Below are 17041 nucleotides of genomic sequence, written 5' to 3' on the forward strand. Positions count from 1 at the left end.
TTCATTGCGTGTCTTTTTGGATAGAATAGAAATTACAGGTAAAGAAAATGAAAATGTTTTAATGACCATAATCTCATTACTCAAAGATAACCATTTAATGTCAATCTTTCCAAACCTCATATTTCAATGCATTAATATATGTGATAAGAACGTAAATAGGGCAAAAAAATGCTAATTCCGATAACGATCCTTACACATACTCAGCGAAATGGGCAATATCTAACAATCTCAAAGGCGTTCTCCCAAGTATCTCCAAAGGGACCTCTCAGTATTTCCCAAAATGTTGGGAAGTCCCTTAAATTAATACAAAACAAACAAAACCTCCAAGCGAGGAAGGGATGTCAACCTGTCCTAGGCTGCCAGCAGAGCAGGGAGAGACAGGGCGATCGTAAGAAGATTAAGGGCACTCGCCCAAGGAAAGCCTTCGCCCTAAAGGGATCGGGCCCTCAGTCCCACCCCCGGCTCACTCCAATCCAGGTAGGTCCTCAGATGCTCCCTACAGTAAGGACGCAGGAGACTCCGCCGCAGAGATTCAGCCCAGCGCGCCCGGAAGCCAGCAGCTGCTCCCGGACTCTGAGAGGGAAGTGCACCGGACGGCGCCCGCCCAGACTTGGGAGCGCACCTCCCTCCAGTAGAGGAGTGCGCCGGCGCAGGCATTTACCTGTTTCATCTTCCCTTGGCTCGGGGAGACCAGGCGGGGACAGCGCTCTGCGCCTACCTCCCTCCTTCCCCAGCCGGGCTCTAGGCGGCCGCCGACCGCTGCTTCCCCCGTTACTACAACAACCAACAAGCAACCGCCCGCTCGGAGCCACTGCGCAGGCGCCCGCCACCCAGCGCGGACAACGCTCGGCTTCGGGCGCGGACAATTGTCGTCACCGCCGCGCAGCGCAGGCGCAGGTCCCTGCTTTCCGCAGAAGTCTTGACTTCTTTTTTTCCGCTCTTTTTACCTCCGCCGCAAAAAGAGTGGCTCCGAACCTGGAGTTCTTCCGCCACGCTCAACACGAGGGGTCACTGCAAGAGCGGCGTGCCGCGGGTGTGGCTTGGGCAGCGGCAACCGCTGATTGGCAGTGAAGGGGTTCACGCCCCATCTCCTGCTCGAGCAGAACCATAACAGCCAATCAGAGCGAGGACTGATGGAAACGACCCAATCCTGGAGACGGGCTGAGAGTGGGGGCGGGAAGAAGTGGTTCAGGTGGATTCAGGGCTGGAGCTGTGGTGGGGAAGGTTCTTGCTCCCGCTGCTGCTGTTCTTGGGAGTCCACTCGCTAGGTAAGGTGAATGTGGGGGAGAAGAGGTAGGTGTCTGTGTGGCATCTGATTGAGAGGATCCGGACAGTCTGGAAAAATGGAGGTGGGATAGAAGGAAGATAGCAGGGAGGCCACCTTGTGGAGGAAAAGAGATTCCAGAGACCAAGAGAAGAGGGAGCTGGGAAGATGAAGAAGGCTTGATAGGTTCGGAACTAGTGAATGGATGAACGAATGAACGGCCACTCTGAGCCTCGCACGGTGCGAGGAACCTTTACCTTCTCATGTAATTCTTATAATAACCCTTGAGGTAGGTATTTTTAATCTCCATTTTGCAGGTAAGGAAACCTAGGATGTAAAGTGTAAATTACTTGCCCAGGGTCACACAGCTACTAAATGGTAGGGACAAGAAAGGAACCTCTCACTCCCAACTCTACTAAACAGCACACCTTTGCTGGCCTGGGCCAGGGCAAAATTTGAGAATAGGTGTTGGATGCTCTAGGGGGCCCTCCAAAGCTTTAGGGAAATTGTGCTGAGGGATTGGAGAGCAGTTCGGAAGAGTGCTCAGGCTCTGCCTTCATCAGCTATCTGCTGGGGTTTCTGAGAGCTTCTGTGAAACGGACATAAGTTCCGTCAAAGAGGGAGGCCATCCATGCGGCTTTTCTGATCCTGAGAGAGCTTGAGTCTCCTGCTGAAGGAGGGTGAGAAAACAAGGAGGATGGCGGGGGAGGGGAGTGTGCACATCTTGGCCCATGCTGTAACTGCTTGTGATCCCAGTAGAACCCCATTCTCTCTGGACTTGGACAGAGTCCACTTTTGTGACCCATTTTCACTGAGCGATTCACCCATTGACCCTTCCTCCTCTAGGACTGTTTTTTGGTGCTTCACACCGTCTTGAGCCATTGCTGACTTTAATATCTGTTTCAGCTGGGTATTGTAGGAACATAACGAAACCATCTACTGCCGAAGTGACAAAGGAAACCTGATAATTTATAGCCACTTCAGGCCCAAGAAATTAACCTGACAACAGATAAACCATGGGCCAAGAAAACATAACGAAGATGGCAAGAAGCAAGCAATTCCATGATAAGATTTTTTTTTATCTACATGGTTTTTACTTAAACCAAGCTGAGTGCTCAGCAAGGGTTGATCTAAGGTTTTGTTTTTTAAACAAAAAGTACATGACCTGATGGTATTTTCTATACAAGTTGAAGACAGAAGTGGCAGTGGTATGCTTGTCTTCCTCAAAAATGGAAACTTCATCAAAATATTCTCTAACAGTCAGACAGTCGTGCAACATATAGACCAACAGACCATGCTTCGTATCTCAGCTCTGCCATCTATTAGCTGTGTAACCTCAAGCAAGTCACTTAACCTCTCTGTGCCAACCCTCATCTGTAAAATGGAAATATTAAGTGTCTACCCACCTTGTTTAAGGATTAAATGAGATAATATATGATAGGTTCTTGGCACAGTGCATGGCATATACAGGTGCTCAATAACTGTTAGCTATTGTAATAGCTAACCCAACACCAACATTGCTATTTCCTTCTCCATATAATTTTCTCACTAGTTCTTAAGTCACCGCAATTTATTTATTTTTAACTTTTAGATTGTTCTCCTAGTTCATGGAGGATGGTGTATCTGAGAACCAGAGTAGAGAAAACTTAAGGATGTAAATATTGTCCTCACACCATAGATTCCACTCAAATGTACAAGGCTTTTCTGTGCTTGGAAGGATCTGTCACCCGTAGCCAGGCAGGTATCTGTTAGTAGATTTATAATCACATTTGAGCCACTTGCATTACAAAGGAATGACATGAAACGCCAGGCTAGAAGTAAAGATCCCAGGGGACTGATTTCAGCCAAGAGAAGAGAGTTCTGATTTAGGCTAATATTTTTGGAGAAATTCCTTAGACAAAAATAAGCACTGTGCTACTTATTGCAAAGTATACTGTTGACTCACCACTATTAGTATGACTAAATATTGAGACCAATTTCTGTAAGTCTTACACCTAAGTCCATTTTATTTCTTTATAGTGATATTTGTACACCTCCCTTTCTCCTGTTCCCTTTCTTCTCTCCATTTTTTCCACTGGTTTTGTCGTTTTCACCCACTGCATTATTTAGCCTTTTTCACTCTGGGTAAAGGTCAGCACACTTTGATTTAAGGTAGATATTCAAAGGCCGTGTGCCAACCCTGTGAAGGGTAACTGGGAGTGGGTGAGCCTCAGGTACTTGGAGAGGAGTTTATGAAATGACTGATCAAGTAAGCTTAGTACAGCCCTCATGGGTGGGACACAGGTTAACTACAGAGGAGAGCGAGCTTCTGGTTGAAGTACACTAACCACCTGTTGTCTCGTGCCCTTTGCCTTTGTTTCCAAGGCAAAAAGCCCTCTCAGATTTGAGGGGAGCCATGAGCCGGTTCCTGAATGTGTTACGAAGCTGGCTGGTTATGGTGTCCATCATTGCCATGGGGAACACGCTACAGAGCTTCCGCGACCACACCTTTCTCTATGAAAAGCTCTACACTGGCAAGCCGGACCTGGGTAAGAAAGCAAAGACCTGCATCCTTTGTGGGAGTGGACTAAATTGTGGTTCCCAGATCTGGCTATACATTAGAATAACCTAGAAAAACTAAAATCAAACAAAGCACAGGTGGCCATTTCCCTCTCCAGACCTACTTACTGGACCTTTCACCCCCTGGGTGGGGCCCAGGAATCTTTTTTAAAAACTTCCCAGGTGAATCTGATGCTGCCTAATCTAGCCTTAGGCAGCCACTAGAGTAAGAGACGTGGATAGTGCTTGGTCCTTTTTTCCCCCAAGCTTCTCTGAATACCTTTTCATTCATTCTACACTGCCCTAGGCAGCTAGTCTGTACAAAAAGCATTACAAGGGCAAGTGAGGAAACAGTTCCTTGGTGATTCTGTGGTGCCCGACTAGAAAACCATAAAGAAGCTTTTCCTATTAGCTCAGCCCCCTTTCAGGAATCAGATCGTGGCACACATGGTTTATACCCTACGTTGCAGATGGAGAATTACTAACCCAAGGTCTTCTCAAATCGTGACATAGACCTGAGAAGATATCCTAAATCCCTCCAAGTTGGTCTCCCAAACTGAACTTCCGCGGGCGCATGGCGGCCTCTCCCAGTGTCCTGAGCCTCTCTGCTGAGAGTGTCTGCACATTTCAGCTTGCGCTTTGTTGCGCTGATGTGTGGGGAGGCTTGAGCTGCAGCACCGTTTCACAGTGGCTGACAATTCTGTGTCACATTTACAGCTAACCCAGATTCAGGCTCTGACCGAACTCATTTTTCTGTAACATCTGAGTATAAAATGAAACTAAGTAGGCTAAGGCTCACTTTGAACAAAGCTCAGATACAATGGGTGTAAAGAACCTGGGAGAGTGGGCAGGACAGTTCCACTTTTCACCCTCCGGTGCACTCCTCAGATGGTCCAGGAACCCTGTATAGATTCACAGGGTTTAAAGGTTGTCTGGTCTAGCCCTCTGAATTTAAAGTTGACACAGAAGCCCAGGGGTAGAAAATGCCTCCTCCCTCATGACCTGGGGGCTGTCCTGGTACTTTTCTGATCATAGCAGGACCCTGGAGCATCCCATAGAATTTCACCTGACGCCTAATCTACTTAGGGTTGGTGAGATATTCCACTTTTATATCTCATTGACTAGAGAAATTTCCTGCCTTTTCATCAGAAGAGCTATCAAAATGCTTTATAAAGAATGTTGCCCTCCCGGGCTTCCCTGGTGGCGCAGTGGTTGAGAATCCGCCTGACGATGCAGGGGACACGGGTTCGTGCCCCGGTCCGGGAAGATCCCACATGCCGCGGAGCAGCTGGGCCCGTGAGCCATGGCCGCTGAGCCTGCGCATCCGGAGCCTGTGCCCCGCAAAGGGAGAGGCCACAACAGTGAGAGGCCCGCATACCACAAAAACCACAAAAAAAAAAAAAAAAAAGAATGTTGCCCTCCAGGGCTAACCGTTTGGTATTTGTTTGGTATATGGAATTTTTTCTCACCTTACTACCATCTAAGGTCTTCAAGGTTGTGAATTTGGTATTGCCGTCTGGTTTTCCAAAGGCTGAAAAAATCCTTAAAGCAAAATCCTGAAAGACCTTTCAGTTGTCATTGTTGTCCCTTAAAATTTCTCTTGCTCAGTAGACCAGCAAAGAAGGTATCTTTGCTTTCACCGTTTCGGTATTCCCCCTCCCCACTACTGGATGCCTTAGATCAATGCCGGTACATTAATATCACCAAGGCCAGGGAGGTTTTAGAAAATACCAGGTGGGCCCTGGGCCCACCTCCAGAGTGTATGATTTAACTGTTCTGGTACCCAGGTCTTGGTAGTTTCATAAAATTTCTTCAGTTGATTCTAATAAATGTCCAGGGTCAAGAAGCACTGTTGTGATGGACTGTGATCCATACTCAGGACAAGATATTTAATACAGCAGTGCCAGAATGAAGCTAGCAAAAGCAGAGTGGCCCCAGCAAACACCAAAGAAACAGTGCTTTGTTCCCTTCCCACATGCACAGGAAACCAGCCTGGTTAGGGCTTCGTTCACATAAGATTCGGAAGACCCAGGGACTTGGGTCTCGTAAAGACCAAGTGTGGGCATCTAGATGGGGCCCAGTATTTCTGAGTTATCTCCTGTATCAGCCTTGAAAGTCTGCTGACCTCCTAGGCATCTTGTATTGACAGAACCACTCTCCACCACGTTCCCCCCAACCTGTCCGGATCCAGATCCCCAGGCTTCGCCAACACCAGAGTGGCTTCCAGGGCAGAGCCGTAAACTACTGCAACCAGGAGCTACTGCCTAAGTGGGCTGTCTGTTGGGCTCCTACTCTTGGAACTTGCCCACCGGCTGTAGGTGTTTGAAGAGGAGCTGAGCCAGTTCTCATTCTGGAATTCTTTCCATTCCTTTTAGTTCCCATGTGCAGCACCAGAGCCTCCTCTGTGCCCAGCCAAGGGGCGTTCAGGCCTAGCTCCCTGCCCCCTTCAGTGAAGTAGGAAGAGTTTGGAGGGAACCCTGACCCTCCCTTCTCAACACTTTTGCTTTTTTCTGCTGCACAGTGAATGGCCTCCAAGCTCGGACCTTTGGAATCTGGACGCTACTCTCATCAGTGATTCGCTGCCTCTGCGCCATCGACATTCACAACAAGATGTACGTAAGGAAGGGAAGAGCGTTAGCTGCCTTCTGTTGGACATCAGGTGCTAAGCATACACATTGTGGTCCTCTCTTGGAGACCAGTTAATTTGATACATTAGCCTCGGATGTGGATAGTAAAAGGTCAATAGGTTCCATTCCTTCCAGGCCTAAAAAACATAATAGGCCTGAAGGTCTTTAAAGTTTGAAAATTCTTTGAAACTGACATAGCAAACTGGTTATGTCATGATCCAGTAGCCTGCATCATACCCCTCTACTTTTTTACTAAAGAGTCAGCCTTTCTTCTACTAAAAAGGTAGTGTGCTCTTTTTAGAGAGGCCATGACATACCTTATTCTTGAGAAGCAGGAATTCCTGCTTGAGAAGCAGGAATGAACAGAAATCACGATCCATGAAAAAACGAGCCCACAAGTTAAATGGTTGTATGCTTATGCAGAGTCAGGAGGTGAGAGTGACAGAGAACCCAGGACTCCTCTGTATTCTGCCTCTTCAGGGGACTCACATGGACTAATGTGGAACAGTTGCAAGCAATCACAGCCTCTGGTCTAGATTATGTTGTAACCCGTGCCAGCCACTGGAGGGGGCTCGAGCTTTCTTCCCAACAGCAGTTGCTCGGGTCCCCAGGTGAGGCCACCAAAACACCAGCTTCATACTAAAATATTTTTGTCTTATCGAGACTCTCAGCATCTGGGCAAGAGAGGAGATAATGATATTTATTGAGCCCCTCTTATTATGCCAGATGCTTCCATCCACATGGCCTTGATTAAGTCTCCTCTTAGTAGCCCTGGGAAGCAGTGATTTTCATTGCTGATTCTGTAGATCTACATATAAGAGACCCAACTAATTTAAACTGAGGAAGACTGACTCAAGTGGGGTTTGAAGCAGGGCTATTAGCACTGCGATCTCTCCAGCTTTATTTTTTCATATTTTTGAACCTGAAACTGGTTTACTTGTTCTAGATTGGCACGTATTTTTGGAAGCAGTGCAGTTTAGTGGAAACAGCCTGGGGCCTGAGAATGAAAACAAGAAAATAGGCTCTGGTTTCAGTTCTTTTGGTAACTAGCTTTGTAGCAGCAAGTTCATTATAGACCTTCTCTGCATCTCGGCCCCTTTATGTATAAAATGAGACTGGTACATCTGTTCTGCCTCTCAGGGTGGGAGAAGACTGGGGGGAAGTAAGGGCTGAATAATCATTTTAAAGACCTTTACCATGATGAAGAATTGCTGTCAAGTATAAGGGGTATGTCTTTTGCTCTCTGGTTTGGGGATGAGCAGAGACAGCTGAGACTTACCTTTACATCTTTACCCTTTCATTTCCCCTTCACTCAACACAGTACAGCTGCAAATGCTGACTTCTGTTTCCAACGTTTTTTTGAAAGCCTGGGACTTTGGTCCAAGGCCTTCTGATATGCACTCTGATTCTATTCCCTCCCTAACTGAAAACTCACAATCAACTCCTAGCTGCTCTCACTTTCTGAGACAGTCTGCTCTCAGAAATTCTGCCTATTTAATGTGTATATCTCTAAATAAACCTGCTTTCACTTAAAAAAAAAAGACAACTCCCATACATACATATTTACTAAGTGTATAAAAACATGCACAGGAATGATAAAAATCAAACTAAAGATACTCCTTTTGGGGGAAAAGGAGGCAGAAGAATGGGATCAGGGTGGGAAAAGGAACACAGGAGGCTTTAATTGAAATCGAATATTTTATTTCTTAGAAAAAAGTATCTGAAGCAAAAATGTCAAAATATTCAGATTTGATGGAGCAGGGTATTGTTGGTTGCATGGGGGTAAATTCTATTATGTATACTTTTTTGTATATTTGAAGTATTTCATAACTTCTAAAATTTCATAGTTAAAAAAAGGTACCAGCAATCTAAGTGGTCCATCATCCTGTAACCTCTCTCTTCTCCACCTCCTTGTCAAAGCTGAGGAAAAAGTTCTCTTCCCATGAGGTTGTCACTGTGTCCTCCATCTGACCATCTTGCTAGGTTAAGATGCAAAATATCCACCCCACGTTGCAAGAGCATCTAAAGGCCCCAGAAGGGTCCTTGCTACCCTTTCCCCATACATGCCATTCATTCTGTGGCATCCATCATATGAGCACTGAGCAGCCCCTGGCCAAACATCTGCCAGGCGGGCTTGGACTAGAGTCAAGCCAATTTGAGTAAGTAGAATACGTAAGCGTGATTGATCCAGAATTGTCTACACTGCCTAGGATTGCCACACTCCAGACTCTGCTTTGCTATTGCTGGCTTCACCACCTTGCTAAGACTTGCAGAGGCCCTCTGGTTGCCTGGACCATTCCCCTCTCAGTTGAGCAGTTGAAATCTTCAATTTTGCCCTAGATGTGGATAAATTGATGTGATCAACAGCCACGTCTTTCCCAGGACCAAGTCTCCTTTTCTTTAGCCATAGTCATTTCCTGGGTTTTGATTTCTGTGTTTCAAGTCTGATGACTGCTTTCCCTCTGCACTGAACAAGCTGTACCTTCAGTCCCATTTCTGTCTGCTCCCCTGTAGGCTCTACCACATCACGCTCTGGACCTTCCTCCTCGCCCTGGGGCACTTCCTCTCCGAGTTGTTTGTATATGGGACCGCAGCTCCCACCATTGGCGTCCTGGCACCCCTCATGGTGGCAAGTAAGCATCCAGTGACCCTAGAACTCCTGCAGGAGCTGTCCCAGCCCTAGGGACGAGCCTTATACAAGCAGTATAAGAAAATGCTGTGCTTATGTCAGCCACTAATCTTGTCTCTATATTAAGGTTTCTCAATCCTGGGAATGCTAGTGGGGCTCCGGTACCTAGAAGCAGAACCAGGATCCAGACAGAAGAAGAGAAACTGAGGCCAATATCACCACGTCCGAGACTTCATCTTCCACCTTTGCTAGCCTCTTCCTTCACCCTCTTTGCTCTTAAATTTCTTTTCTGCTCCATCATCCACTTCTAGCCCTTTACTTTTTTTTTCTTTAATTTAAAATTTTTTAAGATATTTAAATATGCATAAGGCAAGTCGGTGCCATTTAAATATATGTACCATTTAAAGATCATTTTAAAATGAATACTCTGTACCTCCATCCAAATCAAGAAATCGCCAGCACATCCGAAGCCCACTGTGTGCCCTTCCCCGACCCGCAGCCTCTTCCAGGACCCCTTTTCCAGCCTTCTGCTTTTTTCCTTTTATTTTCACCCGACGATTTGACTTGTATGGTGGGAACACGTGAACTGTGAAACTTAAAGCTGCTGCCTCACCCACAGCAGCTGCCACCAAGGGCTGCTTCAAGGGGGTGTCAACCCAAGCTGGGCTCCTCTCTGCTACTGGACCCAAGACTCTGAACCATCCAAGGGACAGACAGTTCTTCTAAGAAGAAGGGCTCCCCTGCAAGTGAGCATGGCTCCTTATCCTTGTGCCTACAGGTGGATCAGGGTTGGAAGAGTCTGGGCTGTTTTTAGACCTTCCGGTCAGCTGTATTTGTGTAATGAGATTTGTAATAAATAGAAAAACCTCCTGCTCTGATCAATCCTCGTACTTCGGCCTCCCCTAAGCCCAGAGCACTGCTGCCCCTCGTCTGAGGCCTAGCAGAGGAGAATCACAGCTTTCCGCTGATCAAATATACCATGAGGAGGACAACTCAAGACTCAGGCAAACCTCGCTGCCTTTTGTCTCTTCCTCATTTCTTGTGAAGTCAAATCTTCCTCCTCTCCATCCCCACCTTAAAGATTCTGAGTTCACAGCTGAACAGCCAGGACCCTCTCTTGTTTTCTTCCCAAGGAAGAAACAGATTCTTGAGAAAGCAGAACCAGGCAGCATAGAAGAAACAGCTGTATGACCATGAAAAGAAGAACACCGGGGCCCAAGGACAAGGCACTGGAGCCGACTGCTGCCATCCAAACACAACCAAGTGTTTACTGAACACTTACTGCATGCCGGACACTTGGGAAAGACAGATGAACGACCCAGGCAATGTCCCTGTAGTCACGGAGACAGACTATCAACAAGCCCATACCTGAAAGAACAACTCCAGACAGTGATAAGAACTCTAGAAAACAAGGTACTGTGATCAGGAAGGGGAGGGAGGTGCACAACTTAGATCATCGGGAAAAGCCTCCCTGAGGAGTTGGGAGCCGAGCTGAGACTTGACTCGCGGGGATCGTATGTCTTAAGATGTGAGGCAGGCATTTAGGGCAGAGGGAGCAGAGTCTAGTCTTGTTGAAGGACTGCGATCACTGTAACTACAGAATGGTGAACAATCACCGTGACTACAGAACGTGAGGTTAGGGGGAGTGGAAGACAGGAGACGGAAGGGAGGCGCAGGGGGCTTGTGAGGGCCTGACAGGAAGCTTGAAGGTGATACTTCAGTTGGGAATTCTCAGTCCGTTAAGGCTCTGTAGGTGAAAATCTTCCCTAACCTAGCTGAACTAACAAAGATAACACTGGCTCACAAAACTGAAAAGAAGATGATAGGCTTCAGGAATGGCTTGATCAGGACTGAGCTCTACTTCTCTGGGATTCTTTTGGCTCCGCCCTCCTACATTGGCTTCATCCACAGGCTGGCTTCCTTTATGATGATTATGGTGCCAAAACTTGTTAGGCTTCCAGGCCTCACGTCCCCACCTGGAAAAATAGCTCAGTGGTATGAACCATCTTTCCCTTACCAGCTATTTTGTAGGAGGCAGTAAGAAAAGGAATGATCTTACAGAGAGTTAACGCATGAGTGGAGGTCCACAGGCAGCCCACCTAAGAAAGGAATGAATGAAAGCATAAGATGACGTGGATCCTCTAGGCATGCACCACAGAAACACGATTCCAGATAAATAAAGACAAGATCCCGAAGGATCTAAAGAAATGATACAGAGCATTGGCAGACACTATGAGTATAAGATTTCTCTAACAGCCCAGGCTTGGCTCCCTTCCCAGGTGGTTTAAAGTGGAATCATAATGTTGTCTCTCCACCTAAGAACTGCTAACAGATACAGAACCAGAATGCCACAGACACAGTGCAACTCTCTAAAGAAGGAATGTCCAGGAAACTGATCGTTGCAGCCCAGTCACGTGACACACATAAGGTAAATGCAATCGCAAAGGGAAGAGTGGCAGGAAGGGGGGACGATTCAGAAGAACTGCAAATGACAAAACTGGATGCCGGCCAGCGCGACCTGCTGAGTGACTGCTCTGATTATAGAGCAAACATTCCAGCCACCGTTTGAGGCAGAGCCAGAAACCACAGTGGGCTCTCTGGGCAGCAGCCACACTCAGGTGAACTGTCTTCGTGTGGATGCTGTAGGGAAAGCAGGCCTAGTTACATGTCAGACGTTGAGTTGCAGTCCCCCACAAAGGCCAGCTGTCACCTCTGCAGCCTCATCTTTTAAAAATCACCCACTTAGTCAAAAAAAAAAAAAAAAATCACCCACGAGGATGGCAGTATCTGTGTCAGTAGAAGACCACCTTCCAGGGTATGGAGGCCACAGGAGCACCTCCTCTACCCCGAGCCCCCGCCCCTCCAGACCGTTCCCACCACCAAAGCCATCTCTGCCCCAGTAAATGACAAGGCAGACCACATGGAGAATCTTTTATTGCCTTAAAACATCTGACATTGGGCTTCCCTGGTGGGGGAAGATCCCACATGCTACGCACACAGTGGCTGGGCGTGTGAGCCATGGCCGCTGAGCCTGCGTGTCCGGAGCCTGTGCTCCGCAAAGGGAGAGGCCACAACAGTGAGAGGCCCGCGTACCGCAAAAAAAAAAAAATCTGACATTAACAAGTAGAAAATACTAATTATGTTTTTAAAATAAATCAATGGTTTCAGTAAACATTTTGTTGATACATTTTAAGGGACTGAAGAGTAAACACTTTCTCCTTATCAAAAGGTAAGGTGCCATCACTCTCCACCTCCCCTCCACCCCTGCCACACACACACACACACACACACACACACACACACACACACCCCTGGCTCCCCTCGGGCAGTGGCTCAAGCACCCCAGCACCGCTGCCACACAGGCTGCTCCAATATGCTGAGGCCGGGGCAGCATAGAGGTCACGATCACGGAACTCAACGTACAGGAGAAATGACCCAAACGTCTTATTTTTGGAAATACTACCCAAGCCCATGAGTAGAGCCAGACAGCAGGCAAAGCAGGAGAGGTCAGCTAGGGCTGGTTGAAGGGGAATCTTTAAATTCAGAACATCTGAGAAAAAATTATTGCTATTAAAGAAGGGGGTGAGGGGAGAGATGGGGAGGCAAATACTGTCCCCATCAGAGATGGAATGCACTTATCTAACTAACCCAGCAGACCTGAGTCCCGTTCAGTGGCCACCTTCTGCCCCTTTGATCTCTCAGAAGCGTTTTGGAGTTCGCAGGGGGGAAGGTATCCAGGTGGGTTTTCACTAAAGCGTACAGGCAGTTAGTTGGCTGGGCTTGCCCTCCCTCTGGAGAACACGTGGGCAGCATCCAGATGACAGTAGCAGAGGTGACAGTGACACACACACACAAGGCCCTAGGCCAGGACGTCTTTTGTAGAAAAGAACCTTTCCATTCCCAAATCGTTTAGGGACCAGAGTCCCCAAATTCGTAAGCACCCTCACATCCTGAGAAGGTCAGCTCTCTGAAATCGGCTTCTCCTTTCACAGCCACAGCAAAGTTTTTGTCAAGTTTACTGATGTTTGGTTTGATCAACTCTTGGGAAAGAGGGTTTGGAGACAGACGCTAACATGAGCTGGGAGAACCTGGTCCCAGAGTCCTGAGGGGTTGGTCCTGATGGTGTTTTCTCTCCCACAGAACGTTAGCGGTCAGTCTGGTGGCCCAAGAATGACCCTCGTCCAGAGCAGCTGCTGCTCCTTAGAATTGGGCTCCTAAGGGTCTGAAGACACTAGGAAAAGTTAACCTCCGGAATAAGCCTTCTTTCCGTGATAATTTGCAGGCTGTCTCCCGAGGGACGGGGTGGAGGGAAGGCAAGGCAGCCGGCCAGGACTGATTCCAGGATTCTCTCTGCCCCCGCCCACCAGCTCCCAGACCTACGTGGGGGAGGGGCGGGGAACCGATCGGCACGAGGTGAAAAGCGCAGTCTCCCCCAGGCAGGCGACACCAGCTCTGCGGTGGGTTCCAGGCGGAGGCACTGCCGTCCAAGCCACAGCTATGCCCCCTGGTTCCCTCCAAAAGCTGCTCCGGTGAAGCCCGCGGTGCTGGCAAGGAGAGCTGTGCCGGCTGAAGAGGTGGGCGTGGTCCGTGTTCCCTGAGTCCCACCACCTTTCTCTCTCAGAGATGCTCCTCCAATACACTAGTGGGGGCTTTGCTGGCTTTGCTCTCCTCCTCCTCCTCCTCCTCCTCCTCCTCCGGGGGTTTCTACAAGGCAAACAAGTGGGCAGCCCTTGGGGTGAAGAGGCAGGGACTCCATCCCGACCGGAGCATCTGCCTGACAGTGAGTCTGTAATCTGCGGGGAAAACCAGAGTCCCAGGCACTCAGCACCCCTGACCGCGAACAAAGGGAACAGGAACAGAAGCTCCGGCCCGGCCACAAGTGTGCTTCCCCAGACACACACACCATCACGACAGGATCAAAGGAAGAACAAAAAGGCAGCTTTCCGTGACACTGCAGCCACCACAGGCCACCTCACTGTGAGCGCCACTGAGTTCTCACCCTCCTCCCCCTTCTGACAGCCTCAGCCCAACTGGATGGACCCCCAGGCGGCTGTGCAAAGGGCCAGGTGCACCTCCCTCAGGACTGCTGACCACCCCCGGTCAGGGGCAGCACCAGCACGAGGAATACTGTCACCATGTGCGTGGAACAGATGCAGCAGAGAACTGTTGTAAAGGCAGGATGCTTAATGGCATATGTCAGCTGAAAATAATGTATATATAACTTCCGCATAGAAAAAGAGACTTTGGGTCAGTTTGTCTTCAGTTTTCTTGGGGGCGGATGGCACAGGATTAGAAGACCTCCTGGGTCACACTTGTTAGCTGGGTGGGATTTATATATGGAAATTATGCTGTGAGGCCCCCTAGGTGCCAGTGGCCAACTTGGGCATTTGTCTGCCGTTTTAGGAACACTTTGCTTCTTCCATCAGGGGCTCATCCAGTTCCCAACAAGGCCTCGTGCACAGGCCCCGCCCCACACAGCCCCCACCATCGAGGCTGGAGGAGCATGTCCAGGACACATCAGCTGGACAAATGGCGCTCCCTCTCCAAGGACACTCTCAGGGCAGCCTGTGGCAGAGATAACAGTGGTAGTAGGTCCAGCTTCCTGTTCTCCATCTTGCTAACGTGTTGGCACCAGCTCGGCCTCAGCCCTGAGAAGCCCTCACTCAGGCAGCCAGCAGCCGACTTCAGCCACTCAGGCTGTCTCCTCTCTCTGACACACTCATGCACACACTCCCACCTCTCCCAGAGCCATCACCTTGAAATCACAATCAAAGAGGGCTTAGTGCCTCTGTGGCCAAGAACTACTAACTGGAAGAAGAATGGAAACCCAAATGCAGACTGCTGCCATGAAGGTCAGAAGTTCTGGCTCTTTCTACCAAAATGACACACTTCACTGATTAGAAAGAGCAGCTCTGAAAGAGAAAAACAAACACCATATGCTAACACATATATGTGGAACCTAAAAAAAAAAAGAAAAACAAAACCTAGGGGCAGGACAGGAATAAAGATGCAGACATAGAGAATGGACTTGAGAACACGGGGAGGGGAAGGGTAAGCTGGGACAAAGTGAGAGAGTGGCATGGACATATATACACTACCAAATGTAAAACAGATAGCTCGTGGGAAGCAGCCGCATAGCACAGGGAGATCAGCTCGGGTGCTTTGTGACCACCTGGAGGGGTGGGATAAGGAGGGTGGGAGGGAGATGCAAGAGGGAGGAGATATGGGGATGTATGTATATGTAGAGCTGATTCACTTTGTTATAAAGCAGAAACTAGCACACCATTGTAAAGCAATTATACTCCAATAAAGACGTTAAAACAACAAAAAAGAGCGGCTCTGGCCAGATGCACTGCCTGCCCTGCGTTCACCTGGAGCTGGGAGTGAATCCCTGTGACAGTTTGCAGGTCCCACTTACACCCACCACCTCAGGGTGTCAAATGACAGCGGTTGCAGGGATGCCCTCTGACAGCCCTGGCTTCCCTGGGCATTAGCCCAGCATGACTCTGACCCCCCATCACACCAGGCTCCCCCAGATGCAAGGGAGGTGTGGAGACACACAGTGAGTATCCAGGACACCGACAGCTGGGCACCAGCACTGGACTGGCCTCCTGGTCCCACTCGGCACTATTTCCCACAGTCCATTCCAACGCCTCCATCCTGGATTAACAAACCTGGTCCTCGTGGACAAGGATCTGGCTGCAAAATAGTGAAAAATTTGGGAACAACCTAAATAGCAAACAAGAGGAAATGGAAATGTGTATACGTAGATGTGGGGTTTTGAGGGTACAACGGTGTAGAAAGGTTGCCAAGCTCTAGTAAGGAAACAATCAGGGTAGAAAACCCAATGTGCACAAGCACATTCATAGAAAATACACTCAGAAAGGATGAAATGTTACTAGGGTATCTCTGGGTGCTAGGACTATAGGTGACCTCTACTTTCTTCTGTTTGCCTTTATCTGCCCAGGGAAATACAGATTATAAAGTAAACATAGCAAAATCACATATAGTTGACACAAGGCGTCACATTCCAAATTGAAACCTTTTCACGAGAAACCTATCCTGTTATCACGGGCACCTTTTCCCAGGCTCAGGATATACTCGCCAAAGTGCCCTGCATCACACGTTTCCTCATCCATGGCACAGGGGCAAACCCATCTCCACAGTGGAGATGCCACAGTTCTCACAGGCTCCTGAGAATAACACTCCTGTCTCAGGCTTTCCCTGTGGCCCCACTGAATGTCCAATCCCAGCCACCTCCCTCCACCTGCTCCCTGCTGCTACCTGCCACCCCCAGAGTGTGAAATCAGAGGACAAACAGTAAGGAACTAAAGATTAGCATCCACCTGCCATCCATCTGTACATTTAAAGCGCTAAGTGTACCTCTTTCAGATAACATTTTTGCCTTAGAAAATTGGCAAAGATTTTAAAAAATGATAAATACTCAGTGTTGGCCTCATACACTGCGAGAGCACTGAGCATTGGTAGCACTGACAGTACCTGTCTAGAGGACAGCATGGCAATACACATCAAAGCTTAAAAATGGGCATGACCACTGATGCATTTCTCGGGGAAATACTGTGCTTAAGAACGTGTCCAAAGATTCAGCTCCAGGACATTAATCACAGTATCATTTATAACAACAATCAGAAACAACCTTAATGTTCCTGGACAGGAAAACTGTTAAACAAATCATGTTTATCCATGTGCGGTCATTAGAACACTGTGCGGTCATTAAAAGTATGTTGTAAGAGACTAATGACCTGATAAAGCACTCGCAACAAGTAAAACAGCACAGAACAAGATTCCACTTTTGTTTAAAAAATACATACATATCTCTATATGTATATATCATATGTGGACACAGACAGGCATAAGAAAATGTAAAAAAACAGCATCTCATCTCTAGCTGATGCTATTACAGGATGACTTTTAAATTTTGTACACCTTTCTGTATTTTTTTACAGAATATGTATTACCTCT

At 48.0% G+C, this 17041-nt stretch overlaps 3 protein-coding genes across 27 annotated transcripts in view; 1 reads left to right on the plus strand and 2 right to left on the minus strand.

Moving 5' to 3' along the window:
- Window positions 1-1037, minus strand: part of TTLL5 (tubulin tyrosine ligase like 5) — a 318155-nt gene extending 317118 nt beyond the window's left edge. For 11 of the 20 annotated variants that reach the window (XM_067028056.1, XM_067028054.1, XM_067028045.1 and 8 more), the window contains exon 1: window positions 662-819. The gene's annotated coding sequence lies outside the window, so the exon portion shown is untranslated. Of the gene's footprint in view, window positions 1-346 lie in introns of all 20 variants that reach the window. The other 9 variants (XM_067028055.1, XM_067028044.1, XM_067028049.1 and 6 more) reach the window with 6 other exon arrangements.
- ERG28 (ergosterol biosynthesis 28 homolog) lies at window positions 584-15019 on the plus strand. 3 transcript variants are annotated; one of them, XM_067028062.1, is made up of 5 exons: window positions 584-1268; window positions 3629-3792; window positions 6324-6414; window positions 8944-9062; window positions 9186-12230. In XM_067028062.1, the coding sequence occupies exons 2-5, from the start codon at window positions 3660-3662 to the stop codon at window positions 9263-9265; spliced, it is 423 nt and encodes a 140-aa protein (XP_066884163.1). In that variant the 5' UTR covers window positions 584-1268; window positions 3629-3659; the 3' UTR covers window positions 9266-12230. The 3 variants fall into 3 exon arrangements, with proteins under 3 accessions (XP_066884163.1, XP_066884164.1, XP_058911923.1); XM_067028063.1 differs by lacking the exon at window positions 9186-12230 and adding an exon at window positions 13199-15019 and having other exon boundaries at window positions 862-1268; XM_059055940.2 differs by having other exon boundaries at window positions 863-1553; window positions 9186-9936.
- Window positions 11975-17041, minus strand: part of FLVCR2 (FLVCR choline and putative heme transporter 2) — a 59517-nt gene continuing 54450 nt past the window's right edge. For 2 of the 4 annotated variants that reach the window (XM_059055862.2, XM_067028059.1), the window contains exon 10: window positions 11975-13762. In XM_059055862.2, coding sequence (XP_058911845.1) covers window positions 13676-13762 — 87 coding nt within the window. In that variant the 3' untranslated portion in view covers window positions 11975-13675. Of the gene's footprint in view, window positions 15758-17041 lie in introns of all 4 variants that reach the window. The other 2 variants (XM_067028058.1, XM_067028060.1) reach the window with 2 other exon arrangements.

The sequence above is a fragment of the Kogia breviceps genome, chromosome 3, assembly GCF_026419965.1.
Source record: "Kogia breviceps isolate mKogBre1 chromosome 3, mKogBre1 haplotype 1, whole genome shotgun sequence".
Taxonomy (NCBI): Eukaryota; Metazoa; Chordata; class Mammalia; order Artiodactyla; family Physeteridae; genus Kogia; species Kogia breviceps.